The sequence below is a fragment of the Oncorhynchus gorbuscha genome, linkage group LG18 (genome assembly GCF_021184085.1).
Source record: "Oncorhynchus gorbuscha isolate QuinsamMale2020 ecotype Even-year linkage group LG18, OgorEven_v1.0, whole genome shotgun sequence".
Classification (NCBI taxonomy): domain Eukaryota; kingdom Metazoa; phylum Chordata; class Actinopteri; order Salmoniformes; family Salmonidae; genus Oncorhynchus; species Oncorhynchus gorbuscha.
Genome location: NC_060190.1, coordinates 7,115,700 through 7,142,570, shown reverse-complemented (window position 1 = coordinate 7,142,570; position 26,871 = coordinate 7,115,700). Strand labels below are relative to the sequence as shown.

At 44.8% G+C, this 26,871-nt stretch overlaps 2 protein-coding genes across 6 annotated transcripts in view; one reads left to right on the top strand and one right to left on the bottom strand.

Annotated features, from left to right (window-relative positions):
* The window catches only part of LOC124002572 (myosin-11-like), a 40,054-nt gene extending 24,943 nt beyond the window's left edge, over window positions 1–15,111 (top strand). For 2 of the 3 annotated variants that reach the window (XM_046310065.1, XM_046310064.1), the window contains 27 exons: window positions 13–127; window positions 365–558; window positions 1,178–1,299; window positions 1,516–1,585; window positions 1,779–1,939; window positions 2,238–2,346; window positions 2,479–2,610; window positions 3,776–3,982; window positions 4,152–4,289; window positions 4,581–4,704; window positions 4,990–5,161; window positions 5,441–5,653; window positions 5,889–6,033; window positions 6,338–6,544; window positions 6,803–6,907; window positions 7,122–7,274; window positions 7,606–7,854; window positions 8,173–8,385; window positions 8,635–8,847; window positions 9,045–9,206; window positions 9,905–10,033; window positions 10,144–10,232; window positions 10,450–10,573; window positions 11,519–11,644; window positions 11,777–11,968; window positions 12,131–12,303; window positions 13,825–15,111. In XM_046310065.1, coding sequence (XP_046166021.1) covers window positions 13–127; window positions 365–558; window positions 1,178–1,299; window positions 1,516–1,585; window positions 1,779–1,939; window positions 2,238–2,346; window positions 2,479–2,610; window positions 3,776–3,982; window positions 4,152–4,289; window positions 4,581–4,704; window positions 4,990–5,161; window positions 5,441–5,653; window positions 5,889–6,033; window positions 6,338–6,544; window positions 6,803–6,907; window positions 7,122–7,274; window positions 7,606–7,854; window positions 8,173–8,385; window positions 8,635–8,847; window positions 9,045–9,206; window positions 9,905–10,033; window positions 10,144–10,232; window positions 10,450–10,573; window positions 11,519–11,644; window positions 11,777–11,968; window positions 12,131–12,303; window positions 13,825–13,960 — 4,173 coding nt within the window. In that variant the 3' untranslated portion in view covers window positions 13,961–15,111. Of the gene's footprint in view, window positions 1–12; window positions 128–364; window positions 559–1,177; window positions 1,300–1,515; window positions 1,586–1,778; window positions 1,940–2,237; window positions 2,347–2,478; window positions 2,611–3,775; window positions 3,983–4,151; window positions 4,290–4,580; window positions 4,705–4,989; window positions 5,162–5,440; window positions 5,654–5,888; window positions 6,034–6,337; window positions 6,545–6,802; window positions 6,908–7,121; window positions 7,275–7,605; window positions 7,855–8,172; window positions 8,386–8,634; window positions 8,848–9,044; window positions 9,207–9,904; window positions 10,034–10,143; window positions 10,233–10,449; window positions 10,574–11,518; window positions 11,645–11,776; window positions 11,969–12,130; window positions 12,304–12,664; window positions 12,704–13,824 lie in introns of all 3 variants that reach the window. The other variant, XM_046310066.1, reaches the window with a different exon arrangement.
* Window positions 15,112–15,158: 47 nt separating this feature from the next.
* On the bottom strand, window positions 15,159–26,853 carry LOC124002575 (nuclear distribution protein nudE homolog 1-A-like). Of its 3 annotated transcripts, none has more exons than XM_046310076.1 (9): window positions 26,717–26,853; window positions 26,140–26,274; window positions 25,531–25,684; window positions 21,579–21,727; window positions 21,098–21,234; window positions 20,198–20,365; window positions 19,582–19,667; window positions 19,219–19,370; window positions 15,159–16,950 (listed from the first exon to the last, which is right to left on the bottom strand). In XM_046310076.1, exons 2-9 carry the CDS (start codon window positions 26,223–26,225, stop codon window positions 16,857–16,859), a joined length of 1,026 nt encoding a protein of 341 aa, XP_046166032.1. In that variant the 5' UTR covers window positions 26,226–26,274; window positions 26,717–26,853; the 3' UTR covers window positions 15,159–16,856. The 3 variants fall into 3 exon arrangements, with proteins under 3 accessions (XP_046166032.1, XP_046166033.1, XP_046166031.1); XM_046310077.1 differs by lacking the exon at window positions 26,717–26,853 and adding an exon at window positions 26,679–26,697; XM_046310075.1 differs by having other exon boundaries at window positions 26,140–26,811.
* Window positions 26,854–26,871: the final 18 nt, after the last annotated feature.

Genomic DNA, 26,871 nt, shown 5'->3' with positions numbered 1-26,871 from the left:
CTTTTCCTGTAGGTGGACTACAATGCTGATAATTGGTTGACAAAGAACATGGACCCGCTCAACGACAACGTCATAGCACTGCTTAACGGCTCGTCCAACACGTTTATCCAGGAGCTCTGGAAAGATGGTAAGTTCCCCTGGACTCCAGTTACCAGTTGCCTTTTTAGCATCAAGATGGAGTCTCAAGACGGATACATATACCCTTTCATTTTGTGTGAATAGCTCTGATTGAAAATATTGCCTCCTAAGCGTGGTAACCAGAACTATTAGCCAACTGGTGTCATGTTTGGCATACAGGCTGCCAGTGTCCTAACCTAACCCAAATCCTAAAACAAACCCCCTCTCTGTCATGAATGTGACTCAGCGGACCGCGTGGTGGGCCTGGAGACCATGGCCAAGATGTCCGACAGCTCCATGCCCAGCGGCTCAAAGACCAAGAAGGGCATGTTCCGGACCGTGGGTCAGCTCTACAAGGAGTCCCTGGCCAAGCTCATGACCACTCTGCACAACACCCAGCCCAACTTCGTCAGATGTATCATCCCTAACCACGAGAAGAGGGTAGGCACTAGGCATAGACATCACTCACAATGTGGCCATTCAATAGAACGTTCAGCTGTGAACAAAGGTCTATTAGGCTGCAATTAGAGTGTGGTTCCCTTCACCCTGTTGCCAGTGTCTAAGTGGAGTGAATCCATTTGATTCAATTTGAATTCTATTTGATTCAATTCAAGCCTACCTCAGTTGACCACTATTGTTCCCCTTGTAGGGCCATTCCTTTTGAACTGTAGTTGTTGTTGATGCAGAGGAGAGGTGCAAGCAACTCCCTCTATAAAATGAAAAAATACCATATTAGATTAGCTGCAAGATGCCCTTTTTGTCTGGTAAAGGAAATTTAGGACATTTGAATAGAATTAAGTGTTTCCCCCCCAGTTACGAAGGAGTGTTAAGTATTTTCCTCTCCAACTGCTTTTTCTACTTTTTCCATTTTCAACCTTTAAACTTTTTAGAACTCTAAAGAATAATTATGTGCTTATTTCTATTCCTAAGGAGCTGTAAATAATCTCGCCCTTTAGTGTTTGCTATGCTTGGGTATTTGTAACATTGATGTTTTGTATACAATATGTAAAGCAAATGTAATCATATTCATTGATCCTATATCCTGACCCATTGTCCTCAGGCGGGGAAACTGGACGCCCATCTGGTCTTGGATCAGCTGAAGTGCAACGGTGTGTTGGAGGGCATCCGTATCTGCCGGCAAGGGTTCCCCAACCGAATCCTCTTCCAGGAGTTCCGTCAGCGGTGAGTAGACTTGAACGGAAGAATCTGTTGCCTTAGCCTGGTTAAACCAGCCTGGACACTGTTGCTCACCATGGTTTCACCGTTCAGTCTGGTTTAACCAGGCTATACTAATGCCTACTATCCAGTTCATTCAACATTGGCATGTATCAAACACAGCCTGTGGTAAACATTTCTCTTCAATCAGACTTTCTCTGTCTCAATATTTTCACTCTACAGTTACGAGATCCTGGCGGCTAGTGCTATCCCCAAGGGATTCATGGATGGCAAACAGGCGTGTGGTCTCATGGTAAGAAAGTGGAGCCATTTCCAAACCCTAGCATCAGGAAATGTATCATATCAAGTCTACAAAAATAGCCGGACATATTCTACCAAGACACCAAGTACCAAGATAGAAACCAACTGGTACCAACTCTGCCACATGCCAAGCTTAATTCCCCTTTTCTCACATTCCTTTTCTGTCCCATTTCCTGGTTCTGTAGATTAAGCACCTGGATCTGGACCCCAACTTGTACCGGATTGGTCAGAGTAAGATCTTCTTCCGTACCGGCGTGTTGGCTCAACTCGAGGAGGAGAGGGATCTGAAGATTACGGTGGTCATTATCGCCTTCCAGTCCCAGGCTAGAGGTTTCCTGGCCAGAAAGTGAGCAATGGCCTCAGTGTTGACACTGCTTTAATACAATGAAGCCCTCCATCTATATATCAATTCTACCCAGCTAACATTTTGTCCTGGGAACGTCCCCTAAATGTTAGAGAAAGTTCAGGGGATGTCTCAATGTAACGTTTCCAGGACAGACTTTTTCTGGTTCCGAAAGTGCCACTATGTAGGCTGTTATTAACAAAGTCCACAATTGAAACTGAACCCATGAAAACGGCTTTTATGAGCCAATAAATGCTACATTACAGTGGTAAATGTTGGTTCCGCTCCTGTGTTCTAACAGGGCCTTTGCTAAGAGACAGCAGCAACTGATGGCCATGAAGGTGATTCAAAGGAACTGTGCTGCCTACCTCAAACTCAGGAACTGGCAGTGGTGGAGACTCTTCACCAAGGTAGAGTTTCAACAACATGAACTACTCAACTCACTCCATTCATTTGATGTCCGTCCTATTTACCAAGGACATCAGATTTAGACTTTGGTGGCGGATGCAGTGTTGACCAAGTCACGTTGTTCTGACCTGCAGGTCAAGCCTCTGTTGCAAGTGACCCGCCAGGAGGAGGAGATGGGCCTGAAGGACGATGAGCTGCAGAAGGCCAAGGAGTCTGCAGTGAAGTACGAATCAGAGCTGAAGGAGATCACCCTGAAACACACAACAGTATGTATAGGGTTCATTCACCAGGAACACACTATGTGCTTTCCACAATCTTTGTAGGGATTATGTAGCCTTTCAGATATTCGTTTGAATTAAAATTATTATTGTAACCCTTTTCACTACTTTCATTGCCTAAAAAAAAAACTATTGGCATTTATTTGTTATGAAAAACACAACGTTAACTATTCATGAAAATCGCAAATGAAATTAAATAAATGTGCTAGCTCTCAAGCTTAGCCTTTTGTTAACAACACTGTCATCTCAGATTTTCAAAATATGCTTCTCAACCATAGCAAAACAAGCATTTGTGTAACAGTATTGATAGCTAGCGTGGCATTTAGCGTTGGCATTCAGCAGGCAACATTTTCACAAAAACAAGAAGCATTCAAATAAAATAATTTACCTTTGAAGAACTTCAGATGTTTTCAATGAGGAGACTCTGTTAGATAGCAAATGTTCAGTTTTTCCTGAAGGATTACTTGTTTAGGAGAAATCGCTCCGCTTTGTGCGTCACGTTTGGCTACCAAAAAAAACAAATTCAGTCATCAAAACGCCGAACTGTTTTCCAAATTAACTCCATAATATCGACTGAAACATGGTAAATGTTGTTTAGAATCAATCCTCGGGGTGTTTTTCACATCTCTTCGATGATATATCGTTCGTGGCAGTCTCCTCTCTCCCCTGAATCACATGGATGAATGCGTGCTGCTTGGAGATTACGCAGCAATTTCGACACCGAGCGGACACCTGGTAAATGTAGTCTCTTATGGCCAATCTTCCAATGATATGCCTACAAATACGTCACAATGCTGCAGACACCTTGGGCAAACTGCAGAAAGCGTAGGTTCGTTCAGGGCACATTCACAGCAATATAAGGAGACAATGGAAAACAGAGCCTCAAAAATTCTGCTCATTTCCTGTTTGAAGTTTCATCTTGGTTTCGCCTGTAGCATCAGTTCTGTGGCACTCACAGATAATATCTTTGCAGTTTTGGAAACATCAGTGTTTTCTTTCCAAAGCTGTCAATTATATGCATAGTCGAGCATCTTTTTGTGACAAAATATTGCGCTTAAAACGGGCACGTTTTTATCCAATAATGAAATAGCGCCCCCATTGCTTCAAGAGGTTAAGCTCGCTTTGCTTTTTCTCTGGCTCCTCTTCTATCCAGATTATGGAGGAGAGGAATGCACTGCAGGAGCAGCTGCAGGCTGAGACCGAGCTGTATGCAGAGGCGGAGGAGATGAGGGTGCGTCTGGCCGCTAAAAAGCAGGAGCTTGAGGAGATCCTCCATGAAATGGAGGCCAGGTTGGAAGAGGAGGAAGACCGTGCTCAGGCCCTGCAGGTGGACAAGAAAAAGATGCAGCAACAGATGCAGGTTTGTTTGACCTTTTTTTTCCTTGTCTTTCAACTTGACTTTGTATTTTGGAGTTCGGGTGTGTGTTGCTTAGGCTTGTGCCAGTCATGTTAAGTCATGGCGGTAGGTTAGAGGGTTGCTGGTTTGAATCCTAAGTCTGGCAGTAAAGTTCTTCTTTGTTTGTGTTTAGGACCTGGAGGAGCATCTGGAGGAGGAGGAAGATGCCCGTCAGAAGCTGCAGCTGGAGAAGGTAGCATGTGAAGGCAAGATCAAGAAGTTAGAGGACGATGTCTTAGTGATGGAGGACCACAACACCAAACTGTTAAAGGTCAGTTATAGTACCATGTCTCAGGCGTCATATGAGACATATTGTCAAGGCTATGGGCCATTAAAGGAACATTTGAGTGTTTGTCTATCAAGAGAGACTAGTGTGTCAATTACCATATGTCTCAAGCATCATAAAATAAGCAGTCTCTAGGCCCATGAGTCCAATGAAGATTTGATAATGACAGTTGATCCTGTTTTTTATTTGTCCACTCAATCGACATTTGATGAAAGCAGGGGTATGACGTTTAGGATTTACTGTGTTTACCTGTTTGCCATGTTTACCCTGTTTTAGGAGAGGAAACTAATGGAGGAGAGACTAGCAGATTTCAGCTCCAACCTGGCAGAGGAGGAAGAGAAGTCCAAAAACCTGACCAAGCTCAAGAACAAACACGAGTCGATGATCTCTGAACTTGAGGGTTCGTATCAATCTTTTACCCCATCCAGACATCAGATAAACCACTCAATGGATACCACACCTATTCAGTTATCAAACAACAATGCACATCTTTGTCCTTACAAATAGTGGCTTTGGGGGTTTTCCTGACCATGTGACCTGACCAGGAAAAACTAGCCATATCCATACAGTAGCATCCTATATCGTAACCAATCTGTGTTGGCCTTAAGTTTGTCTGAAGAACATATTGAAGCTATTCTGCCACTACATAGAGTAACCTTCCATATATTTATCTTTTGTCCTCTAGTCCGTCTGAAGAAGGAGGAGAAGGGTCGGCAGGAGCTTGACAAAGCAAAGCGTAAGCTGGAGGCGGAGTCTAACGACCTTCAGGAGCAGATAGCCGACCTGCTGGCCCAGATCGCTGAGCTCAAAGCCCAGCTGGCTAAGAAGGAGGAGGAGCTACAGGCTGCTCTGGCCAGGTGGGCAACCAACACTGGATTTTGATATTTATTTTTAGTAATTTTTTCACTTCATTATTCTTTCCTTTTGAGCCCCCTTCAGTTGTTTTATAGATCCTCACATGATACTATGATAAAGTCCACATTACACTTGTATATGACCTCTAAAATACAGCACCAAATGTAACAGTGCCATCTATTGGTATTAGCATCTGCTCAGAATATGCCTTTTATTAGTGATATGTTTCATCTTAATCATCCACAAACAACGTATAAACAATGGTCACCTTTTTCCTCTAGGCTAGAGGATGAGATGGCCCAGAAGAACAATGCCCTAAAGAAGATCCGGGAGCTGGAGGGCCACATCTCAGACCTTCAGGAGGACCTGGACTCAGAGCGCCAGGCCAGGAACAAGACTGAGAAGGCCCGGAGGGACCTGGGAGAGGAGCTGGAGGCCCTCAAGTCTGAGCTGGAGGATACACTTGACAGCACCGCTACCCAGCAGGAGCTTCGGTGAGTACAAATACTAGGCAGTGGCTCTGTTCCAATATCCACACTGGCATACCACGTATGAAGCAATATATTCTTACTGAATGCTAGTATGGACATTGGAAAATAGCCATTTTGGTAATTTGTCTGTATATTCATACAGTTTAGGGTAATACTTGGTCTATTCAATCACTCATGCAATTCATCATCTATCCATCCATACATTCTTTCACCAACATCCATCCTCTCATCTCTGCAGGGCGAAGAGAGAACAGGAGGTGAACCTGTTGAAGAAGGCCATTGATGACGAGGGTCGGACCCATGAGGCCCAGGTGCAGGAGATGAGACAGAAACACACCCAGGCTGTAGAGGAGCTCACAGAGCAGCTGGAGCAGTCCAAACGGGTAAGGAAATGTAGCTACACTACAAGTGCCCAAAGTTCTGTATCTGCTTGTATAGCATCATCTCACTGGCCAGATTTGACGTGACTGACTACATTCTGAAGCATATGAAAACTTCATGTGTGCATGAATCCATCTTCCACAGAACAGGATACATTTTACGTTTCTATTATGGAAGCTCTATGTATAAGCACTCGGGTTTCAGGATACAGAGAAATCCATATGTATTAGATGCTGTGTGGGCCTACCTACATTATACAGTATTTCCATTGACTGGTTGAATCCCCTTCCTCTCTGTGTCCCCCAGGTGAAGTCGAACCTGGACAAGGCCAAGCAGGCCCTGGAGAAGGAGACGTCGGAGCTGACGGTGGAGGTGCGCTCCCTGACCACGGCCAAACAGGATGTGGAGAACAAGAAGAGGAAGGTCGAAGGTCAGCTGAACGAGCTGCAGGCGCGCTTCACCGACAGCGAGAAGCAGAAGGGCGAGCTGGGAGAGCGCTGCTCCAAGATCACTGTGAGTGACGACGATGAGGGGTCGCACAATGATGACGTCACCACACAGAGCCCATATGGCCATAATTCATAAAAATGTGGACCTGCTGGAACACCCATAGACCCACACAGGGACCCTATTCTTTGTAGAATGATATTTGTTATGTAGAATGACACACAATGCAATAGATGACTGGATTAAATAGTCCATTAGAAATAGAAGACAAGATTCACTAGCTAGATGAGATACTGACTAATATCCCATTCTTTCCCTACACAGATTGAACTAGAGAGTGTCACCAACCTCCTGAATGAAGCCGAGGGGAAGAACATCAAGCTGAGCAAAGATGTCTCCACCCTCAGTGCCCAAGTCCAAGACACACAAGTACACACACAATACATCCTGTTTATTCTGTACTGCATATTCATGCAAGCTAACATTTCATTGTAAGTATATTTTAAGTGAGAAATTACCAAAATGACTCTCCGTAACTGCTCTGTGTGGTTCAATACTGGTTTATGATATCCTGTATGTAGCACTTATTGCTCATTGTTTGGCGTTTGATACTGAACTTTGACCTTGTCTCTGCCCTCCTCAGGAGCTGCTGGCTGAGGAGACTCGTCAGAAGCTGCAGTTCTCCACCAAGCTGCGTCAGATGGAGGACGACCGCAACAGTCTGCAGGAACAGCTGGAGGAGGAGGTGGAGGCCAAGAGGAACGTGGAGAGACATGTGTCCACCCTCAACATACAGGTCAGAGTTCACACACCGGGTCAGAGACCGGAGTCAAATGGTAAAACCTCATTGAGATGGATGCTGCATGTGAAGAGATTAATCTTGTTACCATTTCAAGTGGACATTTCCTGTGCGTTATGTTCCCAAAACAAGAGATTGTAGTGGTAATTCTGAGTTAGCGTATTGGAACAGTCAAATACAGCATCCACTTAAAATGAAGACTAGCTGGAAATGAGAAGGTGTTCTCAGTCAACTAACCTGGTAAAATAACAGTTAAATGAACAAATAATGAAAACATGAAGAAAGTAAATTTATACACTTGTTTACACTATTTTCCTTGTATCACCAGCTGTCAGACTCTAAGAAGAAGCTAGAAGAAATGGCCGGCAACAATGAGCTCCTGGAGGAGAGCAAGAAGCGTCTTCAGAGAGACCTGGAAGCGTCCAACACCCAGTTCGAGGAGAAGGCCTCTGCCTACGACAAGCTGGAGAAGACCAAGAACCGTCTGCAGCAGGAGCTAGAGGACATCCTCATGGACCTGGACAACCAGAGGACCATCGTCTCCAACCTGGAGAAGAAGCAGAAGAAGTTTGACCAGGTCAGTCAACCAACCAACTACAAAACTGGTCGACATTACATTATAGGGATGGAAATGACACAATACCAACCAGTTTTGCCTGCTGGTACAACAGACATATCAAAACGCTGACACTAATCAAAGGGCAATTGTGATGCATGTTCTGTTAAAGATAAACAGGGTGTAGGAGAATGTAAATAAGGATAAAATAGTTACTTAAATCATGCAACAACAAAAGACTTCTCTTTAACTACTTTCTCTGCCGTGTAAGTGAAATCAAATTTATTTGGACTTGAAAGTCAACTGAACTGACCTTCTCCACGTCACTCTTTCTTCCAGATGTTGGCCGAGGAGAAGACCATCTCCAGTAAGTACGCTGATGAGAGGGACCGTGCTGAGGCAGAGGCCAGGGAGAAGGAGACCAAGGCCCTGTCTCTGGCCCGTGCTCTGGAGGAGGCTCAGGAGAGCAGGGAGGAGCTGGAGAGAGCCAACAAGTCCCTGAGGACTGAGATGGAAGACCTGGTCAGCTCTAAGGATGACGTGGGCAAGAGTGTGAGTGTGGACAATAAACTTCTCTGGAATCTATGGGCCAGTTTCCCAGATACCGATCAAGCCTAGTCCTGGACTAAAAGGATCTTTCAATGGAGCCTCTTTCCATGGAGATTGAGCCTGATTTTGAATCCAGGACTAGGTTTAATCACCTTTTTTTCTTTTTTTATGGCAATATTCTTAAACTACCAATAGGTGGCAGGCATGTTCACAACCTTTTCTCACCCACCCACCCCTCCATCCCATCCGTAGGTCCATGAGTTGGAGAAGGGGAAGCGTGGGCTGGAGGCCCAGGTGGAGGAGATGAAGACCCAGCTGGAGGAGCTGGAGGACGAGCTGCAGGCTGCAGAGGACGCCAAGCTGCGTCTGGAGGTCAACATGCAGGCCCTGAAGGCCCAGTTCGACAGGGACCTGGTGGGACGTGATGAGATGGGAGAGGAGAAGAAGAGACAGCTCATAAAGCAGGTAGGGAAAGAAGGAAAAGCTGTAAAGAGCAAAAGCCACCATTTTGTTACATAGTAGAGTAGTAGGTTCATGGGATTAACTCTCCAGGGTGTTCAAGCCACCCTTGAGCTACACAATACTGACACACATTCACAGTAACACATGTTGCTGAATTGAGCTTGTGCTCAACCATTGCTTTCTGTATGTGTGCTCCCCAGGTGCGTGAGTTGGAGACGGAGCTAGAGGACGAGAGGAAGCAGAGAGCCACGGCGGCAGCAGCCAAGAAGAAGCTGGAGGGAGATATGAAGGACCTGGAGGGACAGATTGAGATGTCCAACAAGGGACGCGATGAGGCCATCAAACAGCTGCGCAAGATCCAGGTGAGTTGGAGCGAACGACGATACTGTAACACATTACCTTACAGTGATACTGTTGTGTTTATGGAGCAGTATGACAGCCTATTCCTTATTTAGTCATATGTAGCATGTCTTATGTAGCCTTATGTAACTGACATTCATGGTGTAAAATGAATCCAGCTAGTGAGGGTTGGCTATGGCTTTGACATAAAACCTGTTAGGTTCTAAATAAACAGAGTAAAACTAATGGAAAACTATGAAACGCTCCGACCAAGTTTATTCACCCAATTGGTTAGACAGCTGAAAGGACAAAGACTTATTTACACAAGCACTGGTATTTAAGCCTTCCTCCTATGCGGAGTCCCCTCCTTACACATCTGGACAGCCAATACATCTCTGTTGCTAGACGGGACTTTAGTGACGCATGTTCTTTCTCACTTCATCTGACCTGACCTCGGCCCAAATTCCTCACTCCTCCCCAACTCACGGCTGTCCTTGACCTGTACCAGACTGTAGCCCTTCTCCTTTCCATAGGATACCTGATGTCTATCAATAACATGTTCTGACAGAATGTAACTGTTCTACATTCCCCTCTCTCCCTCAGTACCATGAACAAGTATTTTTCATATTTCGAGTTTAGAAGTCAGAACCCATCACACCTTATAAAGCATTATGAAAGCCTGTTGATGCCTCATAATGTAACTATGTCATTCCATCTCCAGGCCCAGATGAAGGACTTCCAGAGGGAACTGGAAGATGCCCGTGCAGCCAGAGAAGAGGTGCTGGGTACGGCTAAGGAGAGCGAGAGGAAGGCCAAGAGTCTGGAGGCTGAGCTCATGCAGATTCAGGAGGTAATGTAGCCTGGCTCACTGTAGATAGCATGGCAAAGTGTGAGAACACTCTATTTCCCATATAGTGCACTACTTTTGACCAGAGTGCTATTGTGTGTGTGTGTGTGTAGGAGCTGGCTGCTGCTGAGAGGGCACGGAAACAAGCAGAGGCTGAGCGGGACGAGCTGTCTGACGAACTAGCCAGCAACACCTCTGGAAAGTAAGTAGAACCTTTACTAAATGAATGTGATGTTAACAGCATTATAATGCCTCTTGTATTTCACAATTTTCCACAGTCAAATAAGTGGAATGAATTGGAAACTGAATTGAACGCAGCATTAGGTGGTGTAGTGGAGCATTGTGCAACTGAAACATTGTGTGGTAATGTAGGGAAGCATTCATTGTGTGACTGACTGTTTCCTGTCTGCTGTTTCCAGGTCAGCCCTGTCTGATGAAAAGCGTCGTCTGGAGGCTAAGATCTCCCAGCTGGAGGAGGAGCTGGAGGAAGAGAGCAGTAACATGGAGATCCTCAACGACAGATTGAGGAAGAGCACTCAACAGGTTAGACTGGCAGGACCCCTCTTCCTAAATACCTGAAACACACTGTGACCACACCTTAAACACACTAGAACAGGGCTGTCCAACCCTCCTTCCTGGAGATCTACTGTCCTGTAGGTTCAGTCCAACCCTAGTATAACACACCTGATTCAACTAATTAGCTGCTCAACAAGACCTTCAATTGCTGAATCAGATATGCTAAATTAGGGTTGGACTGACTCTACAGGACAGTAGATCTTTCCTTCCAGTTCTTTGCTGCCAATGACTGGAACGATTTGAATAAATCGCTGAAGTTGGAGACTTTATCTCCCTCATTAACTTTAAACATCAGTTATCTTGAGCAGCTTACCGATCGCTGTAAATTGCCCATCAAATCTACCTACCTCATCCCCATATTCTTTGTATTTAATTTTTTTGATATTTTACACACCAGTATTTCTACTTGCACATCATCTGCACATTTATCACTCGTGTTCATTTGCTAAATTGTAATTACTTCGCTACTATGGCCGATTTATTGCCTTTACCACCTCAACGCCATTTGCAGACACTGTATAAAGACTTTTTTTCTATTGTGTTATTGACTGTACATTTGTTTATTCCATATTGAACTCTGTTGTTTGTGTCACACTGCTTTATCTTGGCCAGGTTGCAGTTGTAAATGAGATCTTGTTCTCAACTGGCCTACCTGGTTAAATAAAGGAAAAAAAAAAAAAAAAGGAAATCTCCAGGAAGAGGGTTGGGCAGCCCTGCACTTGAACCACAACTTGACCTTTTATCAACCATGCTTTGAACCCTCATTGACTACAATTTCAACCCTCATTGACCACCTCTTAGACACACATTGACCAACTCTTGGATGTATATTGACCATACCTTTAACCCTCAGTGACCAAGTTTTGAACTCACAGCATCGGTGACCACATCTTGACCACTCTTCACACTCAGGTGGACCAGCTAAACAATGAGCTGCAGACCGAGCGCACCACCTCCCAGAAGAACGAGAGCGCCCGGCAGCAGATGGAGAGGCAGAACAAGGACCTAAAGGCCAAGCTGCAGGAGATGGAGAACCAGGTCAGAGATAGTAGATTTACTAGGGTTGCTCCCCATTGAGAAAATATTAAGTGTCCCTACTTTCCGGTCCAGCTTAGTGGGTGTGTAGTGTACCGTTATTGTGGGGTATCGATTTCTATCATCTCTGAACAGGTCAAGTCCAAGTTCAAGTCATCCATCACTGCCCTGGAGGCCAAGGTGGCTCAGTTGGAGGAGCAGGTGGAGCAGGAGAGCAGAGACAAGCAGGCCGTAGCCAAGGGCCTGCGCCAGAAGGACAAAAAGCTGAAAGATCTGATGATCCAGGTGGAGGACGAGAGGAAACAGGCCGAACAGTACAAGGAACAGGTATGCTGTTGTGTCATGCTGACACCAGTCTTAGGAAGAAGAGGGTGTTCATATCTGCTCATGGCAGTGTTATGACTCTTATGAACCCCCCCCCCCCCCCACCTTACTCCTCTCCTTTACCCCTCCCACCTTACTCCTCTCCTTTCCCCCTCTCCTCCCCAGGCAGAAAAGGGCAACACGCGGATGAAGCAGCTGAAGCGCCAGCTGGAGGAGTCGGAGGAGGAGTCTCAGCGCATCACGGCTGCCCGCAGGAAGCTGCAGAGGGAGTTGGATGAGTCCACCGAGGCTAACGATGCCATGAGCCGCGAGGTCAACTCCCTCAAGAGCAAACTCAGGTACAGTGTGACCCATGACCCCAGAGTCAGGGCGGTGTCTTTGGCAAGAGTCCCTGCTCCTGACTGCTCCTGTGTACTGTAGTTTCACTGTGCTCAAATCACTCGCTAGAAAAAGGATAACCACCCCAAATCAAGGCAGGTCCAATATATAACTGAGTAGATTTACAGCAACCACACTGACATTTCACACAATCAACCATTCACCAACCACAATTAAATCATCTCCCAATGGGCAAATGATCATAAAGTACTCTTTTGGGGCTTGCAGATAACAAGTTGAACACTGTACTACAGTAAATCTGTTTCTAACACCATGGTGAGTGCTCTGGAAATCAAAGCCTTTCTTGAATCTTTATTGCAGAGGCAACCCAATCCCAGAACCCAAGGAGTAACGTAGCAGGTACCTCTGCGCTCAAAGTTTATTACCATTTTCATTTGAACTTTCCATAACTTACCCCCATGCACTCTTGTCCAACTGACTGTGCAATTTCTCCGCCTGAAAGAGTGAAATATGGTTTATCGGTCAATATCTTCAATGGAGCTCCTCTGATCGAGCTCATAGTCTGAAACAGTGCAAGAAAAGTGTATTGCACTTCCGTTGTGGTCTTTCTACTACTGGTGACCATATTTTTCTCCATGCTTGGTTTAGTTGCCCTAAACCAAACTCATTTCTCTGTGTCTGTCTAGCCTGGTTCCAGATCTGTTTGTGCTGTCTTGCCAAATCCTATGGTCTCCAGTGACCATCGGAGTTGACAATACAGCACAAACTGTTTTGGGACCAGACTAGTGTTCGTCTAGACAGGAGTCAAATGAGTTAAAGATATAACCGGCCGGTGTGCAGCGTGCCTACTGTTACTATAACATCTCACTCATTCTGCATTTCAGCGATGCCATTTCATCTTCCTCGTGTTCAACACAAGTTTTGTTTTTTTACTCAAGCCTAACAAAACATAATAGACAAGTTTCATGAAAGGATGCAGTTTGAACTTAATAGACCATTGTGGTTCCACTTTGAATGACGCACAACTTATAAAGGCTTTATATATAACATGCAAAGGCCTCATCATAACTACACAAAGGCTTCATAAATCATATATAAGCATGTCATACTCTATAAAGGGTGGTGTGACTACTAGAGTAGGGTGAATTGCCAAATGTTTATGCACCATTTATATTATGACATATGCTCACAGATTATTTGAAGTATTTATGTAGGCTATATAAAGCCTTTAAGTTGTGCATTGTTTAAAGTGGGACTATTAATTGTAATAGGATGTCAATACTTTATTAACAGTGACTATCACAACCTGTCTGGTAGGTATTGTTAGACATCCATTTTACCTTGTTAAAACAAAAAGGTGGATAAAGGCAGAGTGATATACAGACGCAGACCATAGGAGCAAAAAGTCAACATTTCCTGGTAACCTCAGGACAACAGAGTGGTCTTGCCCATAGCTCGTCTCATCTGTGTGTCCTGTGTCTGTGTCTTGCATCGGTGCTGTCTGTCGGTCTGCGTTTCAGGCGCGGGACAGAGCCCTCTTTCAGCAGCGCACCGCGCCGTGTCGGGGGCAGTGCCCGGAGAGGAGTCATCGATGACGCGTCAGAAGAAGACGGGGACTCACAGGGGGACTACAACGGAACAAAGTCTGTTGAGTAGAAGAGCCCAAAACCATCCAAATAAATTCAGTATTACAAGCATCCAACCAATCAGACTCAGTATTACTGGTGCCAGACAGACCCGCTTTACCAAAGAACACACAAGTGACTTCAACCTTTTTCTTTCATATCACTTCCAAATATGATTCTCTATATCAGTCACATATCGACTGCCTTCTCATTCAGAGAACATAAGGCTTTTCACAAGTCAAAACAGACAAAATGGAGGCATAAGAGACAAAGGCGTAATAATTCATTTGGTTTAAGTTTAGTGCCTGGGATGGTGTGATTTGTTCTTTTGCTACACTGTTTTGTACTGCACTGAATTACTTGTCCCTACGATACTTCCTTAGCATAATGTTGTACCCCTCGAAGGTACGTAGGTTACATGTTGTTCCTTATTCTCCTTTCATCTGGAAGGATAAATCCAGGTGTTACTATTTGTCACTTTAAATCCTAATTAATTATAGGCATCACATTGTATTTCTAGATTTATACATCTAGCGGTCATGTAAATCGATTTCTGACTGCATTATGACTTGTCCCGTCTTCTACACTGCTGTTAACTTTTAAGATCGTTATAAAGGTCAATGTATACTATGACAAATGGTATACCCACCCAGCTAAAAAAATAACTGATGTAGTCCAAATGTATTTTGTTTGTATTCAGAATAGCTGCCCCAATATTGGCGCATGGTTGCAACCATAGCAACTGTTCTGTTGTCTATGGTAAGGACAGTGACTCGACCATATATATTTCATACTTTGAATATTTTTCTGACTGTCAAGTATGGGTAGCAGAACACCTTCCTACTTTTAGAAACCAAAACCAGTCACCCCTTTCACCTACATATTCCTATCAGGCTTTTCTTGTTCCTAAAGTCTAATACACATAGTATCAACAAGACAGGTACTTTTTCAGTTGTGTACCTTGCCAAGTAGAATATCATCAGCAGGAATAGTGTCATACCATCAAGGCCATTGTGTGTGTGTCCAGATGCATATTCAACAAAAATATGAGTTTTTCCAGCCACTGGTCACCTTTACAACAATGTTCTGTCTTGTTTTTACTCAATTGACGTTTACATGCCACTTCTTCAAATCTATAAAATGTGGAACCACCTGCACAATAAATAAGTGAAAGTAACCGTATTCATCTACTATGTCTGTCTCCACATCCTGAATGATATTGCCAAAAGCATGTTTAGAATGTTAATTTTATGTGTTCATTTTGATAGAAAAAGGATTGCAAACCAACAGGTCAAAAGGTCGAGCACCTCAGGTGCATACATTTCAATGTAAATCCAGACAGAAGTTAGTAACACCCACAAACGGTTGCATGTACAGTTGTAAAAGAAGCTCCACAAACGGTACTTCCTGGTCCTTAGTTCATACACAACAGCAGAGTACTTTCATAAGAACAGCTGCTGTAACAGTTTTGTTGACATATTATCCTGGTCTCAAATCTGTGTGTTCTAACCAACTCCTTTATCACGAACATGACAGGGGAATTGGATAAAGCACATGGATGGAACCGATATATACACATTGTTAGTAAGTACAAACGTCATTGAGTAGTAACATGCCCTAGTGTCATATGTCCTTGATATTGGACTATTGCTCCTCATTGGAAAGACATAAGGCTAAAACATTCTTTTAAACAGTGCGTAAAGAATTCACATGTCCAGCATTAACAGTGTAACCAAGGCATCATCCATAATGGTTTTGGAAATATAGTATGAACTGTGCTTTCTCAAAACCCTATTCTGTAAAATCGAATTCTAGTCTGTCAAATCTATTGTCATCTTTGATAGCTCCCTGATCTGAGATAAGATTAGTATTTTGACAGGAATTCTGGGTCAACTGACCTGCTCAAACTGAACCAAAGCTGTCTTTAGGCCACTTCCTATTGGAAAGATCTAATATAGATTCTATGCAGTGCAGTGGTACCCCCTAACTCTAAATATAAAAAATTGAGAGATCTCAAACTTAAACACTGAAGAAATGGCAAGTTTTTGCCAAAGACCTAGACTACATTTGAGATTTTCAGAAGTTAACTCAATGTATTTTCTCCGTTTCTATATCTTGCCTACCTTATAAAACATTCTGCAAATGCATGACAGGGTATAGGCTAGCTAGTCTGTGCATTTCTCACATAATACATTTTCAAGTTACCAGGTAGAAGACCTTTAAAATAAATTATCTTCGTACATTAAACCATTGCTTTTAACTCACATTGACCTGTAAAGTAGTAGTACCCATAAACTTCAGACCATCCTTAGCTTTTACAGACGAGGACAACCCAGCACAAAGAAAGGAATAATACACATTCTCCAAAAGGTAAAGCTAGCCTAACTTACCATCTCCGACACTTTACACGTATAGCCCTATAAGCACATGTGGCTTAGCTACGCACGGACATAGTTAGACATACAGAAAGGAATCATGACTAGGTAAAACTTACATGTGGTGGTGGTAGATTGATAAAAGGCAGCAATGCTAAAGGCTAACAGCACCAACTATTGACCAACTTCACTCTTCTGCTACAGTTGGCACTTCAAGATGGAATCCAATCAGAGAACGTGGGTACAAGAAGGATAAGGGGTGGTAGTAGCAGGGTTGGGGTTATTGCAGGACTTGGGTTCAGGGGTCAAGGGATCAGCAGGAGGACATGCAGCGGGGTCAAGTAATCCTCACTTATTAATAAAATAAAACTAGCGTAGCAGTTCTTCTCAGAGTCCATGCAGCAAATAAGTTGATCGAGGGAGCGGCTTCCTGGTTCATAGTCTGACTGAGGGGGGAGGATGTTCAGCTGGTAGTGTAGTGAGGGGGACAATTTTTAAAGCCCTACTGATGGGTAGTACAGTGTGGGGAGGGGGACAGGGGAGGCCCTCGTTTCAAAGCAGGATCTTGACTCCCCCTGATGGTGAGTGGGAGCCGTGGGAGATCCCCCGAGGAGGCGCAGGTCCAAACTCTAACCGCTTCACCAAACTGAAAGACAACGTCTACCATGATGAGTAACACGTAAATCAACAAGTTAATTTTAATGTAGAACATCAGACAGAATTATGAGCAACAGGAACCAGAACAACAGATCCCACCCAGTTCATGTTCATTAGTTGTCACTACACTACCAGCTGAACATCCTCCCCCCTCTTAGTTGATTTCTCAGACCAGTATAAGTCTAAATGGAGAGTAAAGTACTTTTTAGTTAAGATGTCTGGCTTTCTTGAGTTGAATGCACTTGCTGGGGCTCACCCTGGATGGGAGCATCTGCTAAATGTTGTGCCATGTACACTGTGTACAAAACATGAACACCTGCTCTTTCCATGACAGATTGACCAGGTGAAAACTATGAACCATTTTGATGTCACTTGCTAAATCCACTTCAATCAGTGTAGATGAAGGGGGGGAGATGGCTTTAAAAAAAAAACTTTGAGACATGGATTGTGTATGTGTCCCATGCCCCAACAAATTGAGGCTGTTCTGAGGGCGTGGGGTGCAGGTGTTCCTAATGTTTGGTATACTCTGTGTATATTATGCATTTAATTTGTTTTGATTTCTGTTTGGACCCCGGGAAGTGTCCACTGCCTCGGCAGCAGCTAATTGGGAATCCTAATAAATACAACTAAGTAAGCTGAATCTAGATACACACAACGAGACAAATATATATACACATACATACATGCATACATACAGTGGGGCAAAAAAGTATTTAGTCAGCCACCAATTGTGCAAGTTCTCCCACTTAAAGATGAGAGAGGCCTGTAATTTTCATCATAGGTACACTTCAACTATGACAGACAAAATGAGAAAAACAATCCAGAAAATCACATTGTAGGATTTTTAATGGATTTATTTGCAAATTATGGTGGAAAATAAGTATTTGGTCAACAAGTTTCTCAATACTTTTATATACCCTTTGTTGGCAATGACCGAGGTCAAATGTTTTCTGTAAGTCTTCACAAGGTTTTCACACACTTGCTGGTATTTTGGCCCATTCCTCCATGCAGATCTCCTCTAGAGCAGTGATGTTTTGGGACTGTTGCTGGGCAACACGGACTTTCAACTCCCTCCAAAGATTTTCTATGGGGTTGAGATCTGGAGACTGGCTAGGCCACTCCAGGACCTTAATGCTTCTCACTCCTTCGTTGCCCGGGCGGTGTGTTTGGGATCATTGTTATGCTGAAAGACCCAGCCACGTTTAGTCTTCAATGCCCTTGCTGATGGAGGTTTTCACTCAAAATCTCACGATACATGGCCCCATTCATTCTTTCCTTTACACAGAATAGTCTCCTGGTCCCTTTGCAGAAAAACAGCCCCAAAGCATGATGTTTCCACCCCCATGCTTCACAGTAGGTATGGTGCTCTTTGGATGCAACTCAGCATTCTTTGTCCTCCAAACACGACGAGCTGAGTTTAACAAAAATGTATATTTTGGTTTCATCTGACCATGTGACATTCTCCCAATCTTCTTATGGATCATCCAAAAGCAGAGTGACACGTCTGGCACTGCAAGATTTGAGTCCCTGGCGGTGTCGTGTGTTACTGATGGTAGGCTTTGTTACTTTGGTCCCAGCTCTCTGCAGGTCATTCACTAGGTCCCCCGTGTGGTTCTGGGATTTTTGCTCACCGTTCTTGTAATCATTTTGACCCCACGGGGTGAGATCTTGCGTGGAGCCCCAGATCGAGGGAGATTATCAGTGGTCTTGTATGTCTTCCATTTCCTAAGATTTGCTCCCACAGTTGATTTCTTCAAACCAAGCTGCTTACCTATTGCAGATTCAGTCTTCCCAGCCTGGTGCAGGTCTACAATTTTGTTTCTGGTGTCCTTTGACAGCTCTTTGGTCTTGGCCATAGTGGAGTTTGGAGTGTGACTGTTTGAGGTTGTGGACAGGTGTCTTTTATACTGATAACAAGTTCAAACAGGTGCCATTAATACAGGTAACGAGTGGAGGACAGAGGAGCCTCTTCAAGAAGTTACAGGTATGTGAGAGCCAGAAATCGTGCTTGTTTGTAGGTGACCAAATACTTATTTTCCACCATAATTTGCAAATAAATTCATTAAATCCTACAATGTGATTTTTCTGTATTTTTCTTCTAATTTTGTCTGTCACAGTTGAAGTGTACCTATGATGAAAATGACAGGCCTCATCTTAAGTGGGAGAACTTGCCCAATTGGTGGCTGACTAAATACTTTTTTGCCCCACTGTATATGATTTTCAGAAATATATGATTTTCTCATTGTGACCCATTTACCTGTCGTAGTGTGGAGGGCTCATGCTGCAGACCTGGATCTCTGTGCCTCCCTCTATAGCAGAGGGGGTACCGGGACACGACGGAAGAGCCGGTCTTTTCGGCGGCGTTTCGTATACGAAGTCTCGACAAGACGCCAACTTGGACTCCAGGTTCTAGAGCATCCAAGAGGGGAAATAAGTTGTATTACAGTCTGAGATCATCATAGACACAGGAATGGAGATGCATTAAAAATGAAAATTCCAAACAATATTTGTATGGAGTTTCTTTAAGTCATTAAATTAGTTATTTTATTCTATACATAATTGAAGGTTCCTGGTGATATGAGGGTGGTATTAAATGCATAGGTCCTACACTGTTTCTTACCCCAACTTTTCTTAGGAGCTCCCCGACGATGTTGAGTGCAGATATGCGAGCTGACGTACTCAGAGGAGTTCCTGTTAGGTTATCCCCTAAACACAAACACATTACATTTAGCACAAATCACAACATCAAACTACAGCTACTAAGGCACAGAGTTTTTAAATCCAGAGGGCAAAACAAACCAGGCCAGGGTTTGGTGGCAAATTCTTCGTTAGTTGTACATTTTCTGAATCTAAATGCACAACCATGATTCGAGCCAGTATCTTAAGTAGTTGAACATGTTATTATTCCAACCTGGTGAAAATGTATTGTTTTCATTTGTCAAAAATAACTTTATATCGAAGGATTGCCATTGATTTGACGGCCTGCTCACGCGCCGTTAAACCCGATGACGTGTTTCTACGCACGGGCTTAGCTAGCCAATATCGCCATGGCATCGCCTACAAGTGTGATTGGGGATTTCTATTAGAAAAGCATTTTTTTGCCTATATCTTCATACTGTACTGTCTTTGACTAAGGGATTAACTAGCATTCCACCACATTAAATTATATTTTTAAATTAGGAAAAAGTCATTATTACAGTTTAACCCACAACACAGCTACCATTGGTCTCACCCACCTCGACGAATGCTTGAGGCTGGGGTTGCTGGGAATGTACCAAGTGGTTTGGAGGGGGTTGTCAGTATGGTGGAGCGTGACGATGATTCGGTCCTGTCTTTCTCTTTAGAGAGGCTACTGGGGGGGCGTCGCTCCTGGACCTGCTGTACAGCTAGCTCCTGTCGTAAATCTGCCCAACACAGAGAGAAGAGACAACCGATCAGATCTCAATACTGAGGACATGTGTGACATTGATACTACAGTACAAATATAGAAAAAGTCAATACAAGTAATCACCAATACGCAATGGAAGTCCCACCTACTTCCTGGATCATGTTTTTGAATGGGCATCAAGCTTATATATCAAATTCATGAAAACGTGATAATTGAAGATACTGTACATGTAAATAATATTCGTATTTGTGGATGAATTTACTTTTAACTGATGCCTTTCATTAAGGTTTTTTATTGAGTTTTTCTCCCGTAATCAAAAACCTTCATAAACAGTAAAGGTAAATTAATTCAAATACATTATATATCTTAAGATGACCCCCATCATGAATATGATGATATATAAGCTTGAAGACCATTAAAAAAACAGTACGGGACTTGAGCCAGGACTTTTATAGCTGTAAATTCTATACATAATGCCAAACTCAATCTCACATTTGCTCTGCTTACTTTTTGAGGAATACAATGGGCAAGGCTGGATCATCCTGATATTACAATGTCAGTCAACTATCAAATTGCACATATTTTTGAAACTGGTAACTAAATCTGGCAAAATCGGCAGTTCTTGATTAGAACATGAAATGAAAACCTTTTTGAGTTTCTTGTTCCACTGACTCACCTCGCTTCTCTCTCTCACACACAGAGAAACACACTGACCTCCGTACCCCCCCTCCCCTACACACACACAGACCTCTGGCCTCATCCTTTAGTCTCTGGACAGACTCCAGAAGGTTTTCCTTTTCATCCAGCTCACTCTCCAGGAAGGCGTTCCTCTCGATCACGTGGTTCATCCTCTGCTCAAAGTCCTCCAGGGACATGATGGTCGCCCTGCGAGACAGGACATTGGTCAGTCAGTTACTATGGTTACGTCTTAAGTTACATCCTATCCTCCAGGGTGAGTGGAAGGACAGACATGGTTGAATCTGTATGTAGGCCTATGAAGTTTGACAAAATGGGTACACATTGGCTGGACACATTGGCAAGACACACACCAATCTCATTAGGGTGATTGGATAAAGAAGTGTCAGACAGACACATGAGTTACAATACAATGACAACCCAGCAGAGACAGGCTTTTTTACATAGTTATTGAAAGTCCCTCATCAACATAAGTCAGTGTCATTACGTCACAATAATAACAACCAAGTCGAGGTCAAAGTGTCCAGACTGACCTCTTGGCCCTCTCCAGGTCGTCGTTGGACTGCTCCAGCTCTCTGATGTACTTCTGGAGTTGGTCCTTGACCGCTGTGGTCTCTTCCAGGTCTCCCTCCAACAATGAGATCTGCCTAAACGCTTCAGAGTGCTGCGCCTCGTACTTCTCCTGCAAAAACACAGAGCACTTCTTTTTGATGCATGTCTGCTGCTCATTTCTGGTCTTAGATGATGTTCTCCCTTCACAGGCTTGTCCTTGACTGTCCCCCAGTCCCCAGAAATTAAGGCTTTTAGCACAATCAAGTATTCAATGACTTTAACCTTCCCCCTGGACTCAGCAGTATAAATAGTTGCTCAGAAGTCAGCTGCTCCGTGGTAATGAACACACAGTGCCTCTGGTGATGGTGGCTATGATCTAGAGTGACCGTGTGTGTACTACTAGACCACTCAAGACACAGAAGGTGCTTTGAAGTCTACTAAAACATACAGAATATGGAGCCCAAACTTTACGTGATGGGATGCAGAGTATACGAGATAATATGACGTGGTGATGCAAGACTACAGAATATAAGTAGTGTTGGCCTTGACAATACAGGTGTTCTAGGTACTGTATCATTTTAATCATTTTAGTCAATAAGATTCTTGCTACGTAAGCTTAACTTTCTGAACTTTCGAGACGTGTAGTCCACTTGTCATTCCAATCTCCTTTGCATTAGCGTAGCCTCTTCTGTAGCCTGTCAACTATGTGTCTGTCTATCCCTGTTCTCTCCTCTCTGCACAGACCATACAAACGCTCCACACCGTGTGGCCGCGGCCACCCTAATCTGGTGGTCCCAGCGCGCACGACCCACGTGGAGTTCCAGGTCTCCGGTAGCCTCTGGAACTGCCGATCTGCGGTCAACAAGGCAGAGTTCATCTCAGCCTATGCCCCCCTCCAGTCCCTCGACTTCTTGGCACTGACGGAAACATGGATCACCACAGACAACACTGCTACTCCTACTGCTCTCTCTTCATCCACCCACGTGTTCTCGCACACCCCGAGAGCTTCTGGTCAGCGGGGTGGTGGCACCGGGATCCTCATCTCTCCCAAGTGGTCATTCTCTCTTTCTCCCCTTACCCATCTGTCTATCGCCTCCTTTGAATTCCATGCTGTCACAGTTACCAGCCCTTTCAAGCTTAACATCCTTATCATTTATCGCCCCGAAGTCCAGGTTCCCTCTGAGAGTTCATCAATGAGCTTGATGCCTTGATAAGCTCCTTTCCTGAGGACGGCTCACCTCTCACAGTTCTGGGCGACTTTAACCTCCCCACGTCTACCTTTGACTCATTCCTCTCTGCCTCCTTCTTTCCACTCATTTACTCTCATTCTGAGAGAGATAGCTCTTTTGACCTCACCCTCTCGTGGATACAGAGAAGAGCAGTCTCAGAACCTGGAGACCTTCCCTAAATATTTTAAGGGGGGGGGGATGGAGAAGGATTACTTTTCCCCCGGAAGGTGGTGATTGACTCCGCTACTCACAAGGCAGGCAATACGCTCGACCTCATCTTTACTAGATGCTGTTCTTCCACTAACCTCATTGCAACTCCCCTCCAAGTCTCCAGACCACTACCTTGTATCCTTTTCCCTCTCGCTCTCATCCAACACCTCCCACACTGCCCCTACTCGGATGGTATCGCGCCGTCCCAACCTTCGCTCTCTCTCCCAGCTACTGCTCTCCTCTCAGAAAGGGCTTAAAGGCATCAAGCTTATTGATGAACTCTCCATCCTATCATCTCTTCCCTCTGCTCAAACCTTCTCCAACCTATCTCCTGATTCTGCCTCCTCAACCCTCCTCTCCTCCCCTCTCTGCATCCTTTGACTCTCTATGTCCCCTATCCTCCAGGCCGGCTCGGTCCTCCCTCCCTCCCGCTCCGTGGCTCGATGACTCATTGCGAGCTCACAGAACAGGGCTCCGGGCAGCCGAGCGGAAATGGAGGAAAACTCGCCTCCCTGCGGACCTGGCATCCTTTCACTCCCTCCTCTCTACATTTTCCTCCTCTGTCTCTGCTGCTAAAGCCACTTTCTACCACGCTAAATTCCAAGCCTCTAACCCTAGGAAGCTCTTTGCCACCTTCTCCTCCCTCCTGAATCCTCCTCCCCCCCTCCTCCCTCTCTGCAGATGACTTCGTCAACCATTTTGAAAAGAAGGTCGACGACATCCGATCCTCGTTTGCTAAGTCAAACGACACCGCTGGTTCTGCTCACACTGCCCTACCCTGTGCTCTGACCTCTTTCTCCCCTCTTTCTCCAGATGAAATCTCGCGTCTTGTGACGGCCGGCCGCCCAACAACCTGCCCGCTTGACCCTATCCCCTCCTCTCCAGACCATTTCCGGAGACCTTCTCCCTTACCTCACCTCATCCCTGACCGCTGGCTACGTCTCTTCCGTCTTCAAGAGAGCGAGAGTTGCACCCCTTCTGAAAAAACCTACACTCGATCCCTCCGATGTCAACAATTACAGACCAGTATCCCTTCTTTCTTTTCTCTCCAAAACTCTTGAAAGTGCCGTCCTTGGCCAGCTCTCCCGCTATCTCTCTCTGAATGACCTTCTTGATCCAAATCAGTCAGGTTTCAAGACTAGTCATTCAACTGAGACTGCTCTCCTCTGTATCACGGAGGCGCTCCACACTGCTAAAGCTAACTCTCTCTCCTCTGCTCTCATCCTTCTAGATCTATCGACTGCCTTCGATACTGTGAACCATCAGATCCTCCTCTCCACCCTCTCCGAGTTGGGCATCTCCGGCGCGGCCCACGCTTGGATTGCGTCCTACCTGACAGGTCGCTCCTACCAGGTGGCGTGGCGAGAATCTGTCTCCTCACCACGCGCTCTCACCACTGGTGTCCCCCAGGGCTCTGTTCTAGGCCCTCTCCTATTCTCGCTATACACCAAGTCACTTGGCTCTGTCATAACCTCACATGGTCTCTCCTATCATTGCTATGCAGACGACACACAATTAATCTTCTCCTTTCCCCCTTCTGATGACCAGGTGGCGAATCGCATCTCTGCATGTCTGGCAGACATATCAGTGTGGATGACGGATCACCACCTCAAGCTGAACCTCGGCAAGACAGAGCTGCTCTTCCTCCCGGGGAAGGACTGCCCGTTCCATGATCTCGCCATCACGGTTGACAACTCCATTGTGTCCTCCTCCCAGAGCGCTAAGAACCTTGGCGTGATCCTAGACAACACCCTGTCGTTCTCAACCAACATCAAGGCGGTGGCCCGTTCATGTAGGTTCATGCTCTACAACATCCGCAGAGTACGACCCTGCCTCACACAGGAAGCGGCGCAGGTCCTAATCCGGGCACTTGTCATCTCCCGTCTGGATTACTGCAACTCGCTGTTGGCTGAGCTCCCTGCCTGTGCCATTAAACCCCTTCAACTCATCCAGAACGCTGCAGCCTGTCTGGTGTTCAACCTTCCCAAGTTCTCTCACGTCACCCCGCTCCTCCGTTCTCTCCACTGGCTTCCAGTTGAAGCTCGCATCCGCTACAAGACCATGGTGCTTGCCTACGGAGCTGTGAGGGGAACGGCACCTCAGTACCTCCAGGCTCTGATCAGGCCCTACACCCAAACAAGGGCACTGCGTTCATCCACCTCTGGCCTGCTCGCCTCCCTACCACTGAGGCAGTACAGCTCCCGCTCAGCCCAGTCAAAACTGTTCGCTGCTCTGGCCCCCCAATGGTGGAACAAACTCCCTCACGACGCCAGGACAGCGCAGTCAATCACCACCTTCCGGAGACACCTGAAACCCCACCTCTTTAAGGAATACCTAGGATAGGATAAGTAATCCCTCTCACCCCCCCCTTTAAGATTTAGATGCACTATTGTAAAGTGACTGTTCCACTGGATGTCATAAGGTGAATGCACCAATTTGTAAGTCGCTCTGGATAAGAGCGTCTGCTAAATGACTTAAATGTAAATGTTCTAACCTGGATGTTCTCCAGTTCCATGCGTAACCGGTTGTTGTTGGACAGTAGTTCTCGGTTCCGTGCTTCACACTGCTTCAACTCAGTCTCCAGCTCCGCCTCATAGTCCCTACTCATTTGCTGGAACTCCTGCAACTCCTCCTGTGCCTCCTCAGCCCTGGACACAAACACGTCTAACCTTCATAGCTAAACTATGTAGAAGGAAATCGCCACTGAATTCTGATCTAGGATTAGATTCCATTTTTCCTCTGTTACAGGGTGAAGTTAGGATGGTCATGGCTAGAAGGGATCCAGTTTTTGTCAAATTAACATCAGATTTGACTTTTCGTAGCAGGTTAGGAGAACTTACACAGCAAGTTAGGAGAAATTGCTTAAAGTTAGGAAAAGGTTTAGAGTTAGCTAAACGCACACACAAAAAAATACACTTTTGACGTTAAGCTGGACACCTTCTAGCCATGACCGTTTATCAATATATATGATAAACTTCCTAGATATACACTTACGGACAACTTCAGAGATATAGATTCAGATTATTTCACTTCTATCCATTATCCACACATCTAGGCCAACCAGTTCGGCTGCGAGCTACCAACCATTGGTAGAATTCCTTACCTTTGCTGGTGTTTGTCTGACTGCTCCTTCCAGAAACTCAGCTCTTCTTCTATGGACCCAAATTTGGGCGTCTTGGGCTCCCCCATGTCTAACGTTACAGCGGACTCTATGGTTTCACAAAACCTAGTAAAACATCTAAAGTAAAGAAGGAACATGGCACTGGTCATGTTGAGGCAGGCTCTTGTTTGTCTAGCTAGCTAGCTAGCTAGCTGGAGACAAATTAACCATACAATGGAATGCATGATGCTTGCATGCATGCATGTTGACACAACAGTTAGCCCAGTAGGGTTAGCTTGGTAACGTTAGACACTTGATAGCTATTTTTTTTGTTACAGCCCATTGGAATATCCAGTTTGATCAGATAACTATGCAGTTACTTTAGCTAGCCTATTCAATAAATACATTAACATGTTGGCTAGTTAACTAGCTAGTTTAGCGACATCACAACCGTTACGTGAATAACATATAAACTGTTGTGCGATACACGATAGTGAAGATTTCCGACTTTCAGAGAGTAAAATATACGGCAGAATGCTTACCTGGACGCTGATAGCTAAGGAAATGTAATATTACCTACCTAGCAAACAGTAGATCAATAACATAGATAGCAAAACACTATCAGGAAATAAACTGCCCTTCTACCCAAATCCAAACAATTACATCCCCGCGTTTACAGCACACCATTGGTGGATTGAGAGGATGACGCAAACATAGGCATTTCAACCAATCAAG